The sequence below is a fragment of the Strongylocentrotus purpuratus genome, unplaced genomic scaffold (genome assembly GCF_000002235.5).
Source record: "Strongylocentrotus purpuratus isolate Spur 01 unplaced genomic scaffold, Spur_5.0 spur5_scaffold_7, whole genome shotgun sequence".
Lineage (NCBI taxonomy): Eukaryota > Metazoa > Echinodermata > Echinoidea > Camarodonta > Strongylocentrotidae > Strongylocentrotus > Strongylocentrotus purpuratus.
The window spans coordinates 9,720,789-9,738,532 of NW_022145613.1; the positions used below are offsets into that span (position 1 = coordinate 9,720,789).

The 17,744-nt window shown below is 37.6% G+C and overlaps 1 protein-coding gene across 2 annotated transcripts; it reads left to right on the forward strand.

Annotated features, from left to right (window-relative positions):
• The first annotated feature begins 5,852 nt into the window (after positions 1-5,852).
• Positions 5,853-16,507, forward strand: LOC590453 (monocarboxylate transporter 3). Of its 2 annotated transcripts, none has more exons than XM_030974610.1 (4): positions 5,853-7,059; positions 8,405-8,545; positions 9,709-10,650; positions 16,349-16,507. In XM_030974610.1, the coding sequence occupies exons 1-4, from the start codon at positions 6,843-6,845 to the stop codon at positions 16,492-16,494; spliced, it is 1,446 nt and encodes a 481-aa protein (XP_030830470.1). In that variant the 5' UTR covers positions 5,853-6,842; the 3' UTR covers positions 16,495-16,507. The 2 variants fall into 2 exon arrangements, with proteins under 2 accessions (XP_030830470.1, XP_030830471.1); XM_030974611.1 differs by having other exon boundaries at positions 6,974-7,063.
• The last annotated feature ends 1,237 nt before the right edge of the window (positions 16,508-17,744 follow it).

The following is a 17,744-nucleotide window of genomic DNA, read 5'->3' on the forward strand; positions in this document are numbered from 1 at the left end:
CCCCCCCCCCCCCCCCCCCCCCACCCCCCCCCCCCCCCCCCCCCCCCCCCCCCCCCCCCGGTAAAAGAAAAGATCGGTAGATAGTTGGTTAATTTGGAACCAACAAGGGTTATTTCAAAATGATTTGTTAAAATGTTAATAAATATAGGTCAACATTTTGAAAACCTTAAGTTGGTTAATTTTTCTAAGCAAATTATTACGTACAGTTTTTACAAATAGTTGTTAAAAAATGAACCAACTAGGGTTGCTTAATATTTTAACCAAGATTTGATAGGTTCACCTGAAAACCAACTGTTGGTTAACATTTTTTGCCAAGTTGGTTAAGTTTTTTTTTAGAGTGTAATGTGCCCTCAAAATCCACTACTTGAGTCTGCTCCTAGCTTGGTCCCTCGAACCACTGGCGTACTGAGGGAGCTAGTGAAGGTGGAGTGGAAGAGAGGGGTGAAATATGGGAATACTACCCCCCCCCCCCCCTGTGCCCACGCCATGCAAAATAAAAAAAAAGAGAAAAAAACGGAAAGAAGGGAAGAAGAAAACGAAAAAAGAGGGGGAAAAAGAAAGAAGGACAAAAGAGATAAGTTTTAACAAATATATTGAAACAAAATGCACAATTTCCACCCATTTTTATATGTTTCCACTGCCAATTTATTTCCTAAAAATTCCAATAGTAATGTCCATCGTACTTCCGGGATCTATCTGCTTACCGAATTTAATGAATGCTCTGAATGATGCCATATAGAGATATAGATCTCTGTGAAAGATCTCTATGAATCTATGATGAATGCATATAACGCCCTCTACAGACGCACCCTAGATAAAATTATTGCATTTTCATCTTTTTATAGAAGTCGTCTAATCAGTCCTTTAAATAGCTGAACTTTCCTCTGTAAATCCCTTCGAATCTATGCATAGGTGAATATCTTTCGAATACAAGAAATATTCTTTTAATTACACGCCACCAGCCCCCACTGGTTAATACCATGAAGTTCCGAACAGAGCGTTCTGATCGAAAAGTAGAGAACCAAGAGCTCTTATCTGAGCTGACCAGCCCTTTTAATGGCTCTTATATCTTTGAAAGAATTACATGGTGTAATCCTGAAAACCTTCACAATAATACAAGATCGGTTATTCAAGGGGAACAGGTGAGGGCGCCTCTTCACCATTGAAATCAGAGCCATGTATACACATAGATGGCTCCTATTGAAATGAGTCGATCCCATAAACAAATTAGATAGTCTCCCCCCCCCCCCCCAAAAAAAGGTAATAATAATAATAATAATAACAATAATAATAATAATAATTTTTTAAAATTAAAAAATGTATTTATATAAAGTCGGTCGGTTGTCCAGATTCCCTGATATCGTGTCCCCAGCCGGTCATGGCAAGAAATCACCGTGACCCTGCAACATGGGCAACATAGAACCATCAAAATAATGGCAACTGGCCACAGAGGCTATATGGAGACAGAGTCTAACATTACTCTTCGCGGTATTTTTGGATTGCTGGAGCTGCACATACTCGGGCGTGTAGCTAGCAGCGGCTGCGATGAACTACATTAATTATAGCCTGTAGAGCATACAATTCAGATGTATTTTGAAACAAGTCAAAGGCAAAAAAAAGTGAATGAAACAGCGATAACCTTAAAAGAACGAGAACAACAAATTACATACATTGAGGCCAACGTCATTCACTATGAATACGTCTTAGATTGGCCTTAAATTGTGCTTCATTGTCTTATACCGTCTTTTCTCGAACTGATTTTAATTCCTTTTTACGTTTATGATCCCAAGGATAGTGAAAACTGCCTCGCACTTTTCGTCAAACGTGTAGGCATATTCATCTTTCAACGCCCCAATTCAATTCCAAATTTCCAACGTTAATTAAATTACACAATGGTTAGTATCTTTCTACAAAAAAAAATATTTGCACCAATTGGGTAGCGTATATTGGAACCAAGTTCAGTGATATCTGAATATGCATTATTCCTTACGTCACAGACGGGCGTCGTGCAATTAAAACTTTAATCCGGGCCTATACAAGTTATGAAGTTTGGAAAGTTTAATCGCCTATTGATACCGTGGTGTGATGGTTGTTATTTTCTTGTCTTTCCTCACTTAAAACGCAGATTATGTGCAACCCCCCCCCCCCCCCAGGTTGTTCTCCAAACTGTGTATACAGTTCAAAGGCCTACACCACTAAAGGTATAAACCAGTTTTGGAAACGCCCCCTCTCGAACTTATGAAATGGAAGCTCTTATTACCAATCATGTGAAAGAATATGTTTTGAGTAATACGTGATGATACAAATTTTGCCGGGAAATCGCCTACTAATGCTACATGATCACCTTTTTTGTCTCACGATTCCTTTTATAATAAAACCACACCTTTTCTTTCACAATACAATCGCATGACCAGAACTAGATCTACTTTATCTTTAAGTTACAAGATACGTATAACTGGCAAATCTTTTATTTTACTTTAATGAATATATACATGTACATTATCGGCCTTTAAAAAAAGAATAAACACAGAGGATTCTATGATTACCGGGGAAACGAATCAGGAACGATGTCCCCAGAGAAAGACTAAGAAAATAGCCTGCGTTTTAAAACAATGCTTCTTTTGAAAGATAGGCATCTTTGCAGATCAATAAATGTGTTTTGAATTTTCATTAACATCTTAACCTAACATTGCCGGAGGTGCCTTGCCTGCACAGGTAAAGATTAATCGCAAGTTGAACTTCCCCTCCACACCATAAAACGACAGTAATGTTTCCTTTGCACGTTGACAATGTATTTTGAAATGCTCTTCATATTTATCATTCTTCGAGATTTCAAGGAGCTAAAATTCTGGATGCAGTATCACTGATTCGATGCAAAGGGGGTAAATGGAGAGATATGTGTTATGCATATACATACTTTAACAAGTTGAATTTCCCCCTCCGCAGCTTAGAAGAATGAAAGGAAAATTTATTTAGAATAACATTTTGCCACAAAGTAAATAACTATTTCCAATGAGAAGTCAAGTTATTCTGTAACGGGCCAGTTTTCGTCTTAAAAATCCAACTCTGCAGAAACATACTTTGTATGCTGTGTAGGTTATCATAGTGTCTAATGATAATACACTGTCGCACATATAGTTGGAATATTTTTTTTTTCACCCCGACTTGACAATGATTTATTCCTAATAGGTCTAGATTATAGTATACATTCTCAGATTTTATTGAATAATAATTTGCCAGTTTTGTTTTGCGTGACTGCTAAAGCATGTGTATGCTACTATGCTTATCAACTAGGGGACGTTACGCCCTTAAGTCATAAATGACAGTAATGAGGATTAATGCCCCACAAACGGGCACTAATATAGCACATCGACACGGTTTTGATCCTGAGGCCTCACAGTTACGAGGCCCTTGCTTGGCCACTGAACCATGACCAGCGCTCAAAATACAGGGGGGCGGTGGGCGATTCGCCCCCGTGAGCTACATAATCGCCCCCTTCAGGTTGCTCACGGGGGCGATTGCAAAATTAAAAATCGCCCCCGTGGAATTATAAAATAGAGATTATCTTTTCTGTTATAACTTTAACACAATATTGAGTTACAATTTTCAAACCTTAAACCAATGAAATGGAACTTAGATTAGCGTGCAAGATTTCTTGTTTTATGAGTATAGGCCTATTATTACCGATTCAGCTCGCAGTGCAGTGCCGCCGACAGCAGTGGTTATAGGCCTACTGCGCCGTTAGTAGCGGTATGTGTGCACGCTGCCGCGCCATGTCTGCTGGAGCTGGAGGCGATCGCGCAAGGGCAGAAACATGGTCATGGAGAATGACCAGCAAATAATGAACCTCGACCAGTAAATCAATATTAGGGACTTTTAGATTTGCACGATGAGAACGTGGACTGCAACGTGTGACCTCCTTTTAAGGCAGTGCCAGTGTTTAAAAGGACGTCACATGTGACTGCCAGTGCACGTCCACGCAAATCTAAAAGTCCCTATTGAGAAGAAGAGGAAGACCAAGATGTCGTGGAATGATATGGTAACATGGGCAGATCTACGGGGGGGGGGGGGGGGGTTAGGGGGTTTAACCCCCTCCTCCCACCCCCGGCCCCCTTGGGCTACCAAGTGAAAATGTGATATTAAAGCGGGGGGGGGGGTGCTGGAGAGGAGAACTACTCTATTTTATTTTTTTCAGGGGGGGGGGGGAGTGAAGCGCCGTTTTAGCATGACTTTCTTTTTAACTCTTACTTTCACCTATCTCAGATAACCCTAAGTTTTTGGTTGCTGCTTTATATGTAGTTGATAATGCATGATTAAAATAAAGAGAGAGAGAGAGAGAGAGAGAACCACCATCATTTTGCAATGGTTCATGCAGGGTTCGTGTAATGTACATTTGAAACCATTTCTTAGCGTCTCAACCCTAAAAAAATAGCAAAACTATTTTTGAGGAAAAGCATTATACTGAATTAAATAAAGAATAATAGCTTTATATTGGATGATACTAATACTGATACGGTCATACGGGCTAAAGACAATGTGGTATTTGTATAGAGGTATTCCAAAATGACATTCTGATAATCAACATTTTGTTCTGGTATCATAAATGTATATACGCATAATACAACTGATCTTTATGATTTCTTAACGTGACATAGCTTCTTCTCCCCCTGCAAACAAAAAGAAAACTCCTCAATTATTTGCTATTTCATCATTATCATTTCAATCAGCATTTTCCCTCTTACAAATTTACAAGCTACATAGCTGTTACTGGCCTGTGTATATAATATATACGCATACAACACTGATCTTTATGATGTCTTAAACGTGACATAGCTTCTTCTCACCTTGCAAACGAGAAAGAAAACAAGGTCATTAAAAGGGATTAAGCGACAAATAATGATTGTGATTCAAATTGATGCAAGGATTTTTTTTGAATAAGCAATGCTTTTCACCAGAATCTTCTTTGTAAAAACGACTTTTACAAATCTCAGCCATGCAAATCTGCCACTGTGTTGTATGATCACTTTCAGATTAGGAGAAGTGTATTCTTTAATGAGTATTTTACATTGAATGAAACGTCTCAACTCAGTAAGCATGGCTGAGATTTGTAAAAGTTGTTTTTACAAAGAAGATTCGGGTGAATAGCAGTGCTTACTCAAACAAACTAATATTCGCATCAATTTGAAGTGCAATCATTATTTGTCGCTTAATCCCTTTTAATGACCTTGTTTTCTTTCTCGTTTGCAAGGGGAGAAGAAGATATGTCACGTTAAAGACATCATAAAGATCAGTGTTGTATGCGTATATATTATATACACAGGCCAGTAACAGCTATGTAGCTTGTAAATTTGTAAGAGGGAAAATGCTGATTGAAATGATAATGATGAAATAGCAAATAATTGAGGAGTATCATAGGTACCAATTCAATGGATATTTGTATAAAAAAGAGCCCCCGTCAGTACTAAAAGAGCCCCCGTGGGGGGGGGGGGAAGAGCCCCCGTGGACAAAAAATTAATTTGAGCCCTGACCATGACTGTACATGCTGAAACATTTATTTATTATTTGTTTGTTTGTTTATTATCATTACAGATTGTTATCTGAAGGTTTACCGGAGATATTAATTAACCTGAAGGTTTTACCGAAGATATGAAAGTAAAGTTTACGAGTTGCTGAATAAAACAGAAGTTTGTTGGACTTTAGCAAATTGTTTCCAGAGTTAATTTTCATCGGTGTGCCTTGTGAATAACAATAGTTGGATTTTATTGTTTAGACGAAACTCCTTCATATAAAGATTTATGAAGGCAGCCACAATAAGGCTGGACTAGGTGAACAGCCGACCAGGCGTTGTCCTATGAGAGCCACGTACCAATCCTTGATTTAGCGCGCTGTGCAGTACGTGCTACTTTAATTTTACGGGAGTCGTATGATAAATTTGTTTGTGAAGCTATTATTCATCATATTTGTCTTTCTCATCGGGCTGTACGTGAGGGTTGAATAATTGAATTGAAAAGAACCGACTGGAACTACCTCTCAGGCTCTCACACAATACTGTTTTGATAAAGTTGTTTACGTAAGGCTTCAAATAGAATATATGAGACGCCGCCAACTCTAATTAGTACGGACTTTGTCTGACTACTCGATTTTTAATCGTGCGCAGTTTACATTTACCTGTTATTCGACTACGCAAAACCCTTACAGATGTTGAATTCGATATTGAATGCACCTACATACATCTACACTACACCTAAAGAAGATCATCTGTAGTGTCTCTACATTGACTAGGGAGCCTGTCGAAGAAGAAGAGCGGTTAACGTACGCCCGATGGTGACCTGTAATTAATGCAACTAAATAAAAGAACACTGTACCATGAAAAACGCAACGTAATCAGTTTATGCTTAACTTTTTCTGGCCAGAATCAGGCATCTGTTACGCGTTTAGTTTAAAACACGGTTGCGTCCATGCTCACTTTTGTAGAATCACCGCAAAACGGCGATCACGATCGCCGATCGTAAACTCACAAAAAGATGCGTTTACAATTTGTAAACGCGTTTAAATGGGGTCAACGCACTGACCTCTATAGAGGGTCTACGTAGCATGCACAGTGTAGGTTGCGAATCCAGCTGCAAGGCCAATTAAGGCCACACAGGGAGGATTGCCTGGAGGAGCCAGAGAAGTGAGCATAAACACTACACCGTGGAACTGCGATTAAGCGTTTCCGATGTGCGTTTCCGATCGCTCATTCTACCTTCAAAATCAAGCATAAACGCAGCCTAAGTGAGGTATACATTTGTATAGCCACAACACTATACGGTATACCAAAATAGGGCAATTAAAAACCCGCAATGGCATCAGAAAGAGGGAACCCAGACCATCGCGGGGAGTCAACGGACAAGTGGCGATACGTTGTACTGGTGTCCAAGCTCAGTTTGGACTTTCTCACGACGGGACTCCTTAAGTCGTTTGGACTACTGATACCGGCTCTCATTCACAAGCTCGATACGAACTACGGAACCATCGGGTTGATCCTGTCGTTGGAACTCACTCTTTTCTTCATGGCATGTAAGTACGTTCATAATACCAAAACGTAGTTATATAATCGTTTTCACAGACCCAAGCCTATGAAGGCCATGCACAGAATGATCACGTTAATAGAGTACAACGGGCAGATCGATATCATGTTGATTATGAAATACCTCGCCTCTGCAGAGTTTTCTTTTTTCTTCAAAACTACTTTGACACTATACAACCCAGATCATCGATCGTTCACTTTGTATTTTAAAGGTCTAGGCTTATACTATTACATGACTGAACCTTATGCAATTTTATAACCCCTTGATGCAACGCGAAAACATAAAGAATTTGGACTGTAAAACTTTAAAAGAAGGAGGTTAATTATTATAGCCTATATTATCGATGATCCGATGTGCTCCTCCTTCAATACAAGCCCCTTAACGATGCCTGTTTGATTAATATATTAAAGATATACTTGACTTTTGGTTTGAAAAAAGAAAATGAATTCTCATAGAATCAAATGAAACTTACACTGAATATTCAAGATTACAAATAAATAAATTTGCCAAACGATTTGGGTAGAAAATGTATACTGGCTGAGTAATGAGCATAGAAAGATAAGGAAATCAAGGTTAGTAGCCCCGACACTGTTTGTGCAGTCCCATATACATATACACACCATTACTTACATGCTACATAATCAACTTTTTCTGATCCATTCCACACCTTTTCTTTCACAATGCAATCGAATGACCAGAACTCAAGTTTATCTTTAAATAAATTTCATATGTTTGCAAAGGAGAATATTTGACCCCCATATGGTCGGTTATATTTGTTCACTTTGTGTTCTTGGTCAAGCTATAGCCCCTGCACTTTGGACTGCATTTTGCCCCCTTTATCTGTAGTGTTATCCGTATACCACGAGTATACGCGAGTACTGTCAAATCGTGAATTCATAGAGCACCAAATAGTTCAATCCCAAAACGAATCTCTATGGGAGGGATTGTTTCGGTGCTCCATTTTAATCAGTGTAGAGCAGACGGGAGAGTTGACGGGAGAGTGTCTATGAATACGTCACAATCGACTGACCAATATGATATTTGCATAAATTTAGTGAACTCATCTTTCAATTAAGCATACCAGCCTTGTTTCTTAAAATTTTTCTACGTCATGTTTGTCTTATTCTGACAAGTATAATAATAGTACAAGTAATGGTGATGGTAGTCGTAATAATATTAGTAATAATACAATTATTATCATTATTATTATCATTATTCTCATGATCATGATCATCATTTATATCACCGCCATTACCACGTACCATCATCATAGCAACAATAATCCTAGATCCACCTCCGTAAAATTACAGTGCTTTTTTGTTGTTGTGCCGTAGGTCCTCTAGTCTGCTTCTTGTCTAAGAGAATCAACCAGCGCTTGCTATGCATTATGGGAAGTGTTGCTTCGAGTGGTGCCATCATCATGTCAGCCTTTACCACATCAGCCCTGTGGTTCGGCGTCGCCATGTTTCTTACCGGTTTGTTGTTTTGTGTACATTTCTGATAAAGAATTCATATTCGCACCATTGATTCAAGTCAACTATATATAAATGTTTCTTGGTGAACTCTAATTTTTGACATCATTTTGCCCAGTCTTGATGTCATGTTAAATATATATTTGTATATTCAGCATTAGCGATCCCAAAATGATAGCATCGACTATAATCTTATTTTCTAGGTCTGATTTTATTTCATTTTATTTCATTCGTCAGATATAAATACATTTACAACAAGAAACATATAAGAGGGAAAATAATTGTAAACGTTGGCTTGATGACTATAGTTAGGGGGAAATAGGCAACAAACCAAACAAACTTCGTTGTAACTGGAGAGCGAGAGATAAGAAAACTATTTCAGGTCAGCAACAGTTATTGTTTTTAAACAAACAATAAAATGAGAAGTCACATACTTACATAATCATATTCATATTTACATTACCTGTTGATATTCTGCACAAATGAGATGAAAATAGTGATACAGCAAGTATTCTAAAGTCTAAAAGGTGATCACATGCATTAATTTTTATAATATGACCTTGCACCCTCATAACCATTGCCATCAATGTTTGATATGATATCACTTGAAATTTAAGAGGCTTTATGCGTCATAATCGTACTCACATGAATAATAATGTATATAGGAATATCGTGCGATTTGTCACATTTCTGTTGTGCGATATGCAATCCTAAACTAAAATTAAATCAAGTAAAATCTTACCGGAAATTATGCGATTAGACCCTGCAACGTAGAATTAATGAAAAGATAGAGATATCATTTAGTTTTGAAGCAATTGAAATTAACAACTATTTATGAAAATTAAGGAGGATTTGTTTGAGAACTAAATTTACATATAAAGTTAGAAAGAAGTGCTAAAAAAAGTAAGTGTGGAAACAGTATTCAACGAATCTGTTGATCTTGAAATAGCAGAGTTTCAGAAGTACGTATCCCTTTATTTTGCTGTACAATTTGTTGCCTCAGAGCTTCGTAACCCAAAAGTTGTTCTGAATCAGCATTAATATGAAATTATTCGATTAATTATCTTTCAATTTTCACCCTTTTGTTTACTTAAATTTTGGATGACTTTAACACTCCTCAGTGCTCCATGATAATCCTTTTTTTTTTCTTCAATTTTTACGAACAGGTTTGTTTAGTGCCCCGATGAATCAAATCTCCCACGCGGTACTTCACCGATATTTTGGAGTTAAATTTGGTTTCGTGAATTCGGTGTGTCTCTTGGGGTGTCTCGTTGGCGGCATGATTTTTCCACCAATCACGTACAGTCTCCTAGAAGAATATGGAATTGAGGGCGCTCTTATATGTCTTGGTGCACTATATTTGAACTGTGTGCCAATCGCAGTAACTTTCCGGAACCCTAGCGACAGCAGGAATAAATCCTCCGTGGAATACGTCCGTGACAAAGAACTGGAAGCAGGAATACCCATGGAGGTAGCGCATCCATCTTCGGAATATGAAGGGAACTGTGAAACAAAACTTTCTCAATCAGAGGAGAACACCGATCCTCTCATGGTAAAACATCAAGTGGAAGCTACTGAACTGAGACAAAATATTGAGCCCAAGTACGGGAGAGTGACCAGGTTCCTGTGGATTTCTTTAAATTTGAGAGTCTTGGTCAATGAGAAAGCATTTACAATACTCTTCTTACCATGTAAGTACCTTATAGAAGTAGTCTACGTCGCTTGGATCTTATTCGTTGTCTCATTTGCAATGGCTAAGGATCTACCCGAGGCCCTGGCGACCTATTTACCCATTGCAGGATCCGTTGGTGGCTTCTTCAATCAAGGATTAGTAACCATTCTCTTGCATTACCGACCCTTCTGGGGAGCTCCGATCTTCATCGTCAACATGTCCTCAGTTGCTCTGGCTTTCTTCCTCTACCCTGTTAGTTCTTCCTTTGTCCACCTCTTAGTCTGTTCATTCTTCGTTGGTGGAGGAATCTTTGGGGGGTTCCCTGCGACCTACTCTGTCCTGGTGACGTACGTATCGGCGGAGAACTTCGACAGCATGCTGTCTGTTAAATTCTTCGTGACTGGAGTCGGAGTCGTCTCATCAGGATACATGGCAGGTATGGACATCTTATCTTTTAACGGCGTCGTTTAGCAATGTTAAATTTGAGGTGCACGGCCCTACGTGTTATCAGTATCTGTGATATGGTGTGATATTGAAGCCCTTAAAAAAAATCCGCGCTTCAAAAGGATTAAGAAGTACCTCAAAAAAGTAAAAAAAAATCTTTGAGTGACCGGTTTTACCATACTCGTTTCCCCCAATAGACTGTAGTAAGAAGATTTTGTAAGATTTTATTGACTCTATCGACCCCCTCTCGGGGTATGAGAGTACAAACATATTTACAACATAGTATCAATATAACAATAGTATAACAATGATAAACATGTGATAACATGAAAATTGATAAACATAATAAGATAGTATAAACAAAGACAAACATGTGATAATATGAACAATAATAAACATGTGATAATATGAACAATAATAAACATGTGATAATATGAACAATGATAAACATGTGATAATATGAATAAATAAACATATTTACAAATCAAGGCGAACTGGGCAATTCACCCTCCTACCGCTACGAGTGTGCCTAACAACATTGCTTATTTGTGAGCTATCATTTGCAGTATTACCATCTACCCTTGAATCTTTTGAAAAATATGACATATTGATTCTAACAAATTTTGCTAATTTCTTTAGCTGGCAAGCGTGAGCTGTATTAAAAACCTTATCCATGTGCAACGCACTTAAGCTACTACCACACAAGTTATTTGGTATATACATTTTTCTTTCATTTTGAAAGAATGGACATACAAAAATATAATGAAATTCATCACCAATATCTGTTGGTGTACAGAGTGGGCATTGCAAATCATCTACTACATTTGCATCAAATCTACCTTTATTAACTGGTAACCTATGTGTTCTGCATCTAAATTTACTTAGAGTCATTGCTTCCTTCTGACATAATATCTGCAGGTATTTTTCATAAACCAACTCATTCTTAAACATCCTATAGTTCGTGCAAATACGATTTGACCAGGTAGCTGCGCTCCATTCCTGAATAGATATGTCAGAAAGCCTGGTTTTCATAGTATTCATAATCCAGGCAGCACTATATCCTTCTCCTTGAGCTCACCAGACGTTCCCAAGTCCTGCATAGTCAAAACTGTCTGCAAGAAACTCGACCCATTGTGACTTTATATTAACTAAACATTGTCCTTCACTTTGCAACTGCAACAGAAACTTAAAAAGAATTAATGAATACTTTGATTGCTTCCCTTTAACTAATCTAACCCAATATCCAATCATCCTACACTTAATTTTATCGAGTATTTTACCACGTCCAGTTTCGCCATAAACCATGCAGTCAGGTGTGCACTTATTTACAAACAATATCGTTCTTAAAAAATTTCTTTGGAAAACTTCAAGTTGATCTACACACTCATAGCCCCAGACCTCAGCACCATATAATAGAATTGGCAAAACTAAGTGTTCAAATAAATGACATTGTGTATCAACAGATAAATGCAACCTTTTTGCCTTTACTAACATACTATACATTGCCTTTCGAGCTTGTGTGACCTGTTTAGCAATTGCTTTTTTAAAGTTACCATTATAATTAAACGTCACTCCTAAATATACAAAGTCATAAACAACTTCCAGTACACCACCATCATAAACAAATTCTGGAATTCTTCTAACTTTCCCACGTGAAAAAACAACAATTTTTGTTTTGCTGGCATTAACAGTTGAGTGCCAAGTATCACAATAATCTTTCACTGCGTTTAGGGCTTTTTGCAACTCTTCAGGAGTTTCTGCTAGAATAATTGTGTCATCAGCATATAACAAAGAAAATAACTCCTTATATATTTCAATACCATCAAAAGGTAACTTATTTTTAATAATAGTATTCAAAAATTCCAAGCCCTTGTACGAGTTTCCTATAGATTGTTGGAAATCGTTCAAATAAATAGCAAACAAGAGAGATGAGAGGTTTTCACCTTGACGCACTCCAATATTGCATGTAAATAAACTGGACATATCTCCCTCGTTAGCAACACATGATTTAGCACACCTGCACATGTTCCTCATAACGTTAACAATCTTGCCTTTTACTCCCATTCTAAACATTTTAACCCACAATGCTGCACGGTCAACCAAATCAAAGGCTTTCTTATAGTCAATGAATGTACAATAAAGGCGTTTAGAATTCTTTAAATAAACATCAATAATAGACTTTAAAACATATACATTATCTGTGATTGAATAGTTGGACCGGAAGCCAGCTTGCTCTTCCCCTAACAAACTCTCATCCTCAACAAACTGAGTGATCCTATAGTTCAAAATTGATGTAAACAGCTTACCTAAGCAACTCAATAAAGTAATGCCTCTATAATTATCAGGGTTTTTATTCTCTCCCTTATTCTTAAATATAGGAATAATTATCCCAATACACCATTCTGTTGGAACAATACCAGAATCCAATACAACATTAAAGAACTTAACTACAACCTGAAGAATCTCCAGGGGGCAACTTTTAAGGAACTCATTTCTATCCCTTCTACAAGCTTTAGTATTTTTAAGCTTCTTAATCATCGTGTCAACTTCCTTCAAAGTAATCGGAACATCGAGACAAACATTTTCCTGAGATAACTCTTGCATAACAATTGGGGGTTCTGGTTCATCAACCTCCTTATAACTTAGACGACTAAAATGATTTTAAAAATCCTTTAATGAAACATTTCCAATATCTTTCTCCTTACGTTCATTCTTACCATTCAGTAGCTGTCAATATTCCTTAGGATTTTTTGTCCGCAATGAACGTAATGATTTATTCAAGTCCTGAAAATATAACCTTTTTTTACAACGTAACAAATTCCTATAAGATTTCCCTGCACCATCATAATTACTTGAATCAACAGGAACATCAGAGTTCCTCATCAATTTTACCTTCCTCTTCCATCTATTTTTAACATTCAAATATTCCTTCCGAGCATTTCTACATTCAGTATCAAACCATGGCTGTTGACTTTGATTACTCTGACCGTTACCTGATTTACTTCCATCTTTTTTATGATGCTTTAATTTACACACTACAACTTCCTTTGCCGTACTCAAAAACATATCGCACAAATGTGAATAAAAAATATCAATACCTTCTTGATTAACATCAGCTTCAAGTTGATCTACATATTTATGCATTACCTCGCTATAATCTTTAGTATGCTGCTTAAAGTCTAACATACTATTACTATTCCATTGAAAGGCGAGATAATTTGACTTTTCTCAATGAATCACTGTTCAAAATATCTTCAGATTGCAAGGTCAGCATAATAGGGCAATGTACATCAGACAAACATCTATCAAAAATATCAACATTAAAATCTTTTACTAATGGAAATAATCGTTTTGACATAATAGCATAATTAACGGTGCTACGACCACCATTCTTATTAAAACAGGTATACTTTCCAATAGTGTGATCACTACCTGCTCTACCATTCACAATTCTTAAATCAAAACTTTGGCACATCTCAATAACTTTCTTGCCATTATTATTAACAACTGTATCATTATTAGAACGAGAATTAAAAATATCTGTATCATACATGTCCAAGTCACCATCACAAGCTCCTAGGCTGGACTGGTCCACAAAATCATCTACATCCAACAAATCATCAAGCATCCCTGTTCTGGCATTAAAGTCCCCTAATAAACAAAAAATGGTGCATTGTGTTTACTTTTAATATCAACGATGTCATTACATAAATCATCGAACACCTCATGAGAATAATGAATGGATCCCTCACATGGGAGATAAATAGCACCAAGAATAAACGGAAAGCCTAGAAGCTCACTCCCCACCTTCACCCATATGACGGATTCTGAGAGAGTAGGCTGAATTCGTGTAGAACACTAAAAAATAGAATTTTCCATTAAAATACACATACCATGAAAACCACCATACTGCTGCTTATTCGAGCTCTTTTGTATGCTATGACATTTATATTCGGACAAGTAAGTATTTAAAAGATCGGGTGTATCTGTTTTTGTTTCAGTGAGACATATTATATCAACATTTTTAGAGTATAAATCCAAAAGTCCAGTGTCAAGTTTACTCTTTAAACCATTAACATTAAGGCTGAGCATAGAAATATTTGAAAGATTTGAAAGATTTGAGAGAGGGCCGAATACTTCCTAGCTGGAGACTTCAGTAAACAGGCCAGACTGTTTCAATCGATCTTCTGACCAGCCTAGCCGACGGAAATGGTCATACGATCCATGAATAATTTGTTTCCTGGGATCACCCTTCAGGATACAGTGCACCTTTCCGTCAATTGTCCACACCGTTGAAAACCGTTTGGCAACGCAAATTTTGGTTTCGATTTCAAATCATAAATATCTTGGTAATCAGACAGGCGATCGGCTTGTAAAAGTCATGGGGTTCCTGACTGACCTAATCACCTAAAGGTTTATAATTATCATTGCAGCATGAGCTAAATCCAGGATTTTTTTTCAGAATCTGAGACAAAGTTACCGGATCCCTTTAATGCCATGTTGCACACGAGGCGTAATTTCAATTGCGTTACTACCTGCGCTATTCAAGTGGAGACAAATAGTTCAATCATAGGCCTGAAATTCAAAGCAAGGTTCGCAGGACTTTGCATTCACATTTTATTCGGTGTCACTCTCACCGCACCTGTCCTTATGGCGCGCTCCTACGTCAGGCAAATAGGGACTTTTAGATTTGCACGAGAACGTGGACTGCGACGTGTGACATCTTTTTAAGGCAATGTGACGTTCTTTTAAGGCACTGACAGTGACGTCACGTTGCCTTAAAAGGGTGTCACACGAGCAGTCCACATTCTCATCGTGCTAATCTAAAGTCCCTATATTAACACCTCGTGTGGAGCGGGCATTACAGGGACCTTGTATAGTTACGGCATTGATATTTCGAATGTATTATCACTAAAATCGTACGGGGAAATTATTAAATGTTTATCGTGTTTCAAAGGTATAGATTCAATGAACAATAGATAAGTCCAGGCAATAGGAAGCCAATAACTTGAATACCTCATCAAGATAAGTGATTGACCATACCCCAAGTGGTGAGATTTGTTATCCATTCAAATAATTTGTTGGCAGAAAATTTTGTAAAATTTCGGGAAATAATTGCAGATATTAAAGATACTATGTCCCTTTTGCAGCCAACATCAATTCCTGTAGAGCATTGCAGGAATTGTGAATATGTCACGTATGTCCTATCTGTGAAATTCAAACATCAGCAGTGTCCTAGTATTCAAATTATGCAAGGAAACCGATTTACCTTCTAGACTTCACTGTCAGACACTATTGAGTGACTGACTGACATCTTTTTTTATTTGGTAATAACATACATAAAATGAGCTTTAACAGGTACATGAGCATTTGTCTACATCAGTAAACCACTACTTGTAATGGCCAAAATTAAACTGATTGAATCTTTGTGCAGCACAGAACATACGACCATTCGGTAAGAGGGTCTGCCGTTGGAATTTGACCTTTGCATTTGTTGGCCTGCGAATGGGACATAGTACCTTTAAAAGTAGGCCAGAGTCGTTAACACAATTTCGTTTTCCTCCCGGGTCTGAAACCGATCGGAGTCCGATGCCACAACAATTTTGTAAGAACTAGTTGACGTTTTGTGAATGACAAATGAAAACGATGAAATTTTTACCATGTATACTAACTTGCTTCTTGAACAACAGGTACCCTTTATGACGTCAGTGGATCATTTGATGATGTCTTCATGATGATGGGAGGGATGAGTGTCGCTGCAGTGCTGCTCACGGTTGCCTTGGTGATTTGTAAACGAACGCGAAGAAAACAAAATGGCGCCATCAAGGTCAAATGAATGAAACAAACCAATCGTGAAACTGTGTTTATATAGATAAAGGAATAACATTCTAGATACAATGTGTACTTTTTGAAGAAAATAATATATACGTTAAATATATCATACTACGTTACAAAATATATGACGTTTATCATTCACAATTATATGGATGTATTTTTCTTTGAGCTGTTAAGGAAAAGCAATGAAATACCATCGGATATTTTTCTATCTTTTGCGGTTAACGAGAAAAATTGAGATTAGAGAGCCTGGAAAAGGCGACGATAACCTTCTAGTGGTCCACCCGGTTCGTACTAATGTCATCTATCGACGTTTGCATTGCGTAGGACTCTACCAGATGAACCCTTCAGAGCTAGGTGAAAAAGCTCGGAATACAAGGTAAAAGTTGGGTGAAATCCAAATGTAAGTTGATTCCTGTTGATGTGAAGGGCTGCATACAACTCATATTTTGTTATTTAAACATCTAAATATATTTCATAGATTTTTAATTATTACAAAAAAAATCCTCAGATCTGCTAATCTTCAACCCCCCCCCCCCCCCCCCCCAAAAAAAAATGCTTCAGATCTCATTCATCTTGTTTATTTATTTATTTATTTATTCCGTTTTATCTTGTGACATCATCTGTCAATCATTAGTGAGCTAACATCGCGATGTAGCTTCACCAGAGCTGACCGCCTGTTTACAATAGACCATACAATACCAACATAGGAGTTGCTATGTCAGACGTGCCATGTAGCATCACTAGAAAAAGAAAGTTAACGTGGAGATATTTGTATTAAAGAATGTAACTCTTTTGTGAGCATGTGCTGAGCTGGGGGAAGTGTCTCTTGTTAACTCACTAATGATTGACAGATGACGTCACAAGATGATTGAGATCTGGAGAGTTTTTTTAGGGTGGAGCTTACCCGACACGACACTAATATCCTTTGGCAAGATATTAACCTGCACTTGCTACTCTCCACCCAGGTGTTAAATGGGTACCCGGTAGGATGCGACCGTCATTGTTGGTCAAACAGTTTTTGAGCGTCATGTAACGCCTGGCTGGAATACTCCCCAGGGAGTGGAGATTGTGCACACATTGTGTGCGGGCAAGCACTGAATCCAATGACCGGGGTAATAGTATATTTGTAAAGCGCTTAGAGACGTTTGTATTAAGCGCTATATAAAAATTAAAAATTATTATTATGTTTGAGAAAATTATTTTTAAAAATATTCAAAAATCTATGAAATATATTTAGATGTTTGAATA

Excerpts from the sequence above, each read along its gene's own strand:
- LOC590453 (XM_030974610.1), top strand. The coding sequence starts at position 6,843 with ATGGCATCAGAAAGAGGGAACCCAGACCATCGCGGGGAGTCAACGGAC. Across the intron at positions 7,060-8,404 it reads CACTCTTTTCTTCATGGCAT|GTCCTCTAGTCTGCTTCTTG; the intron begins GTAAGTACGTTC and ends GTTGTGCCGTAG. Across the intron at positions 10,651-16,348 it reads CTCATCAGGATACATGGCAG|GTACCCTTTATGACGTCAGT; the intron begins GTATGGACATCT and ends CTTGAACAACAG.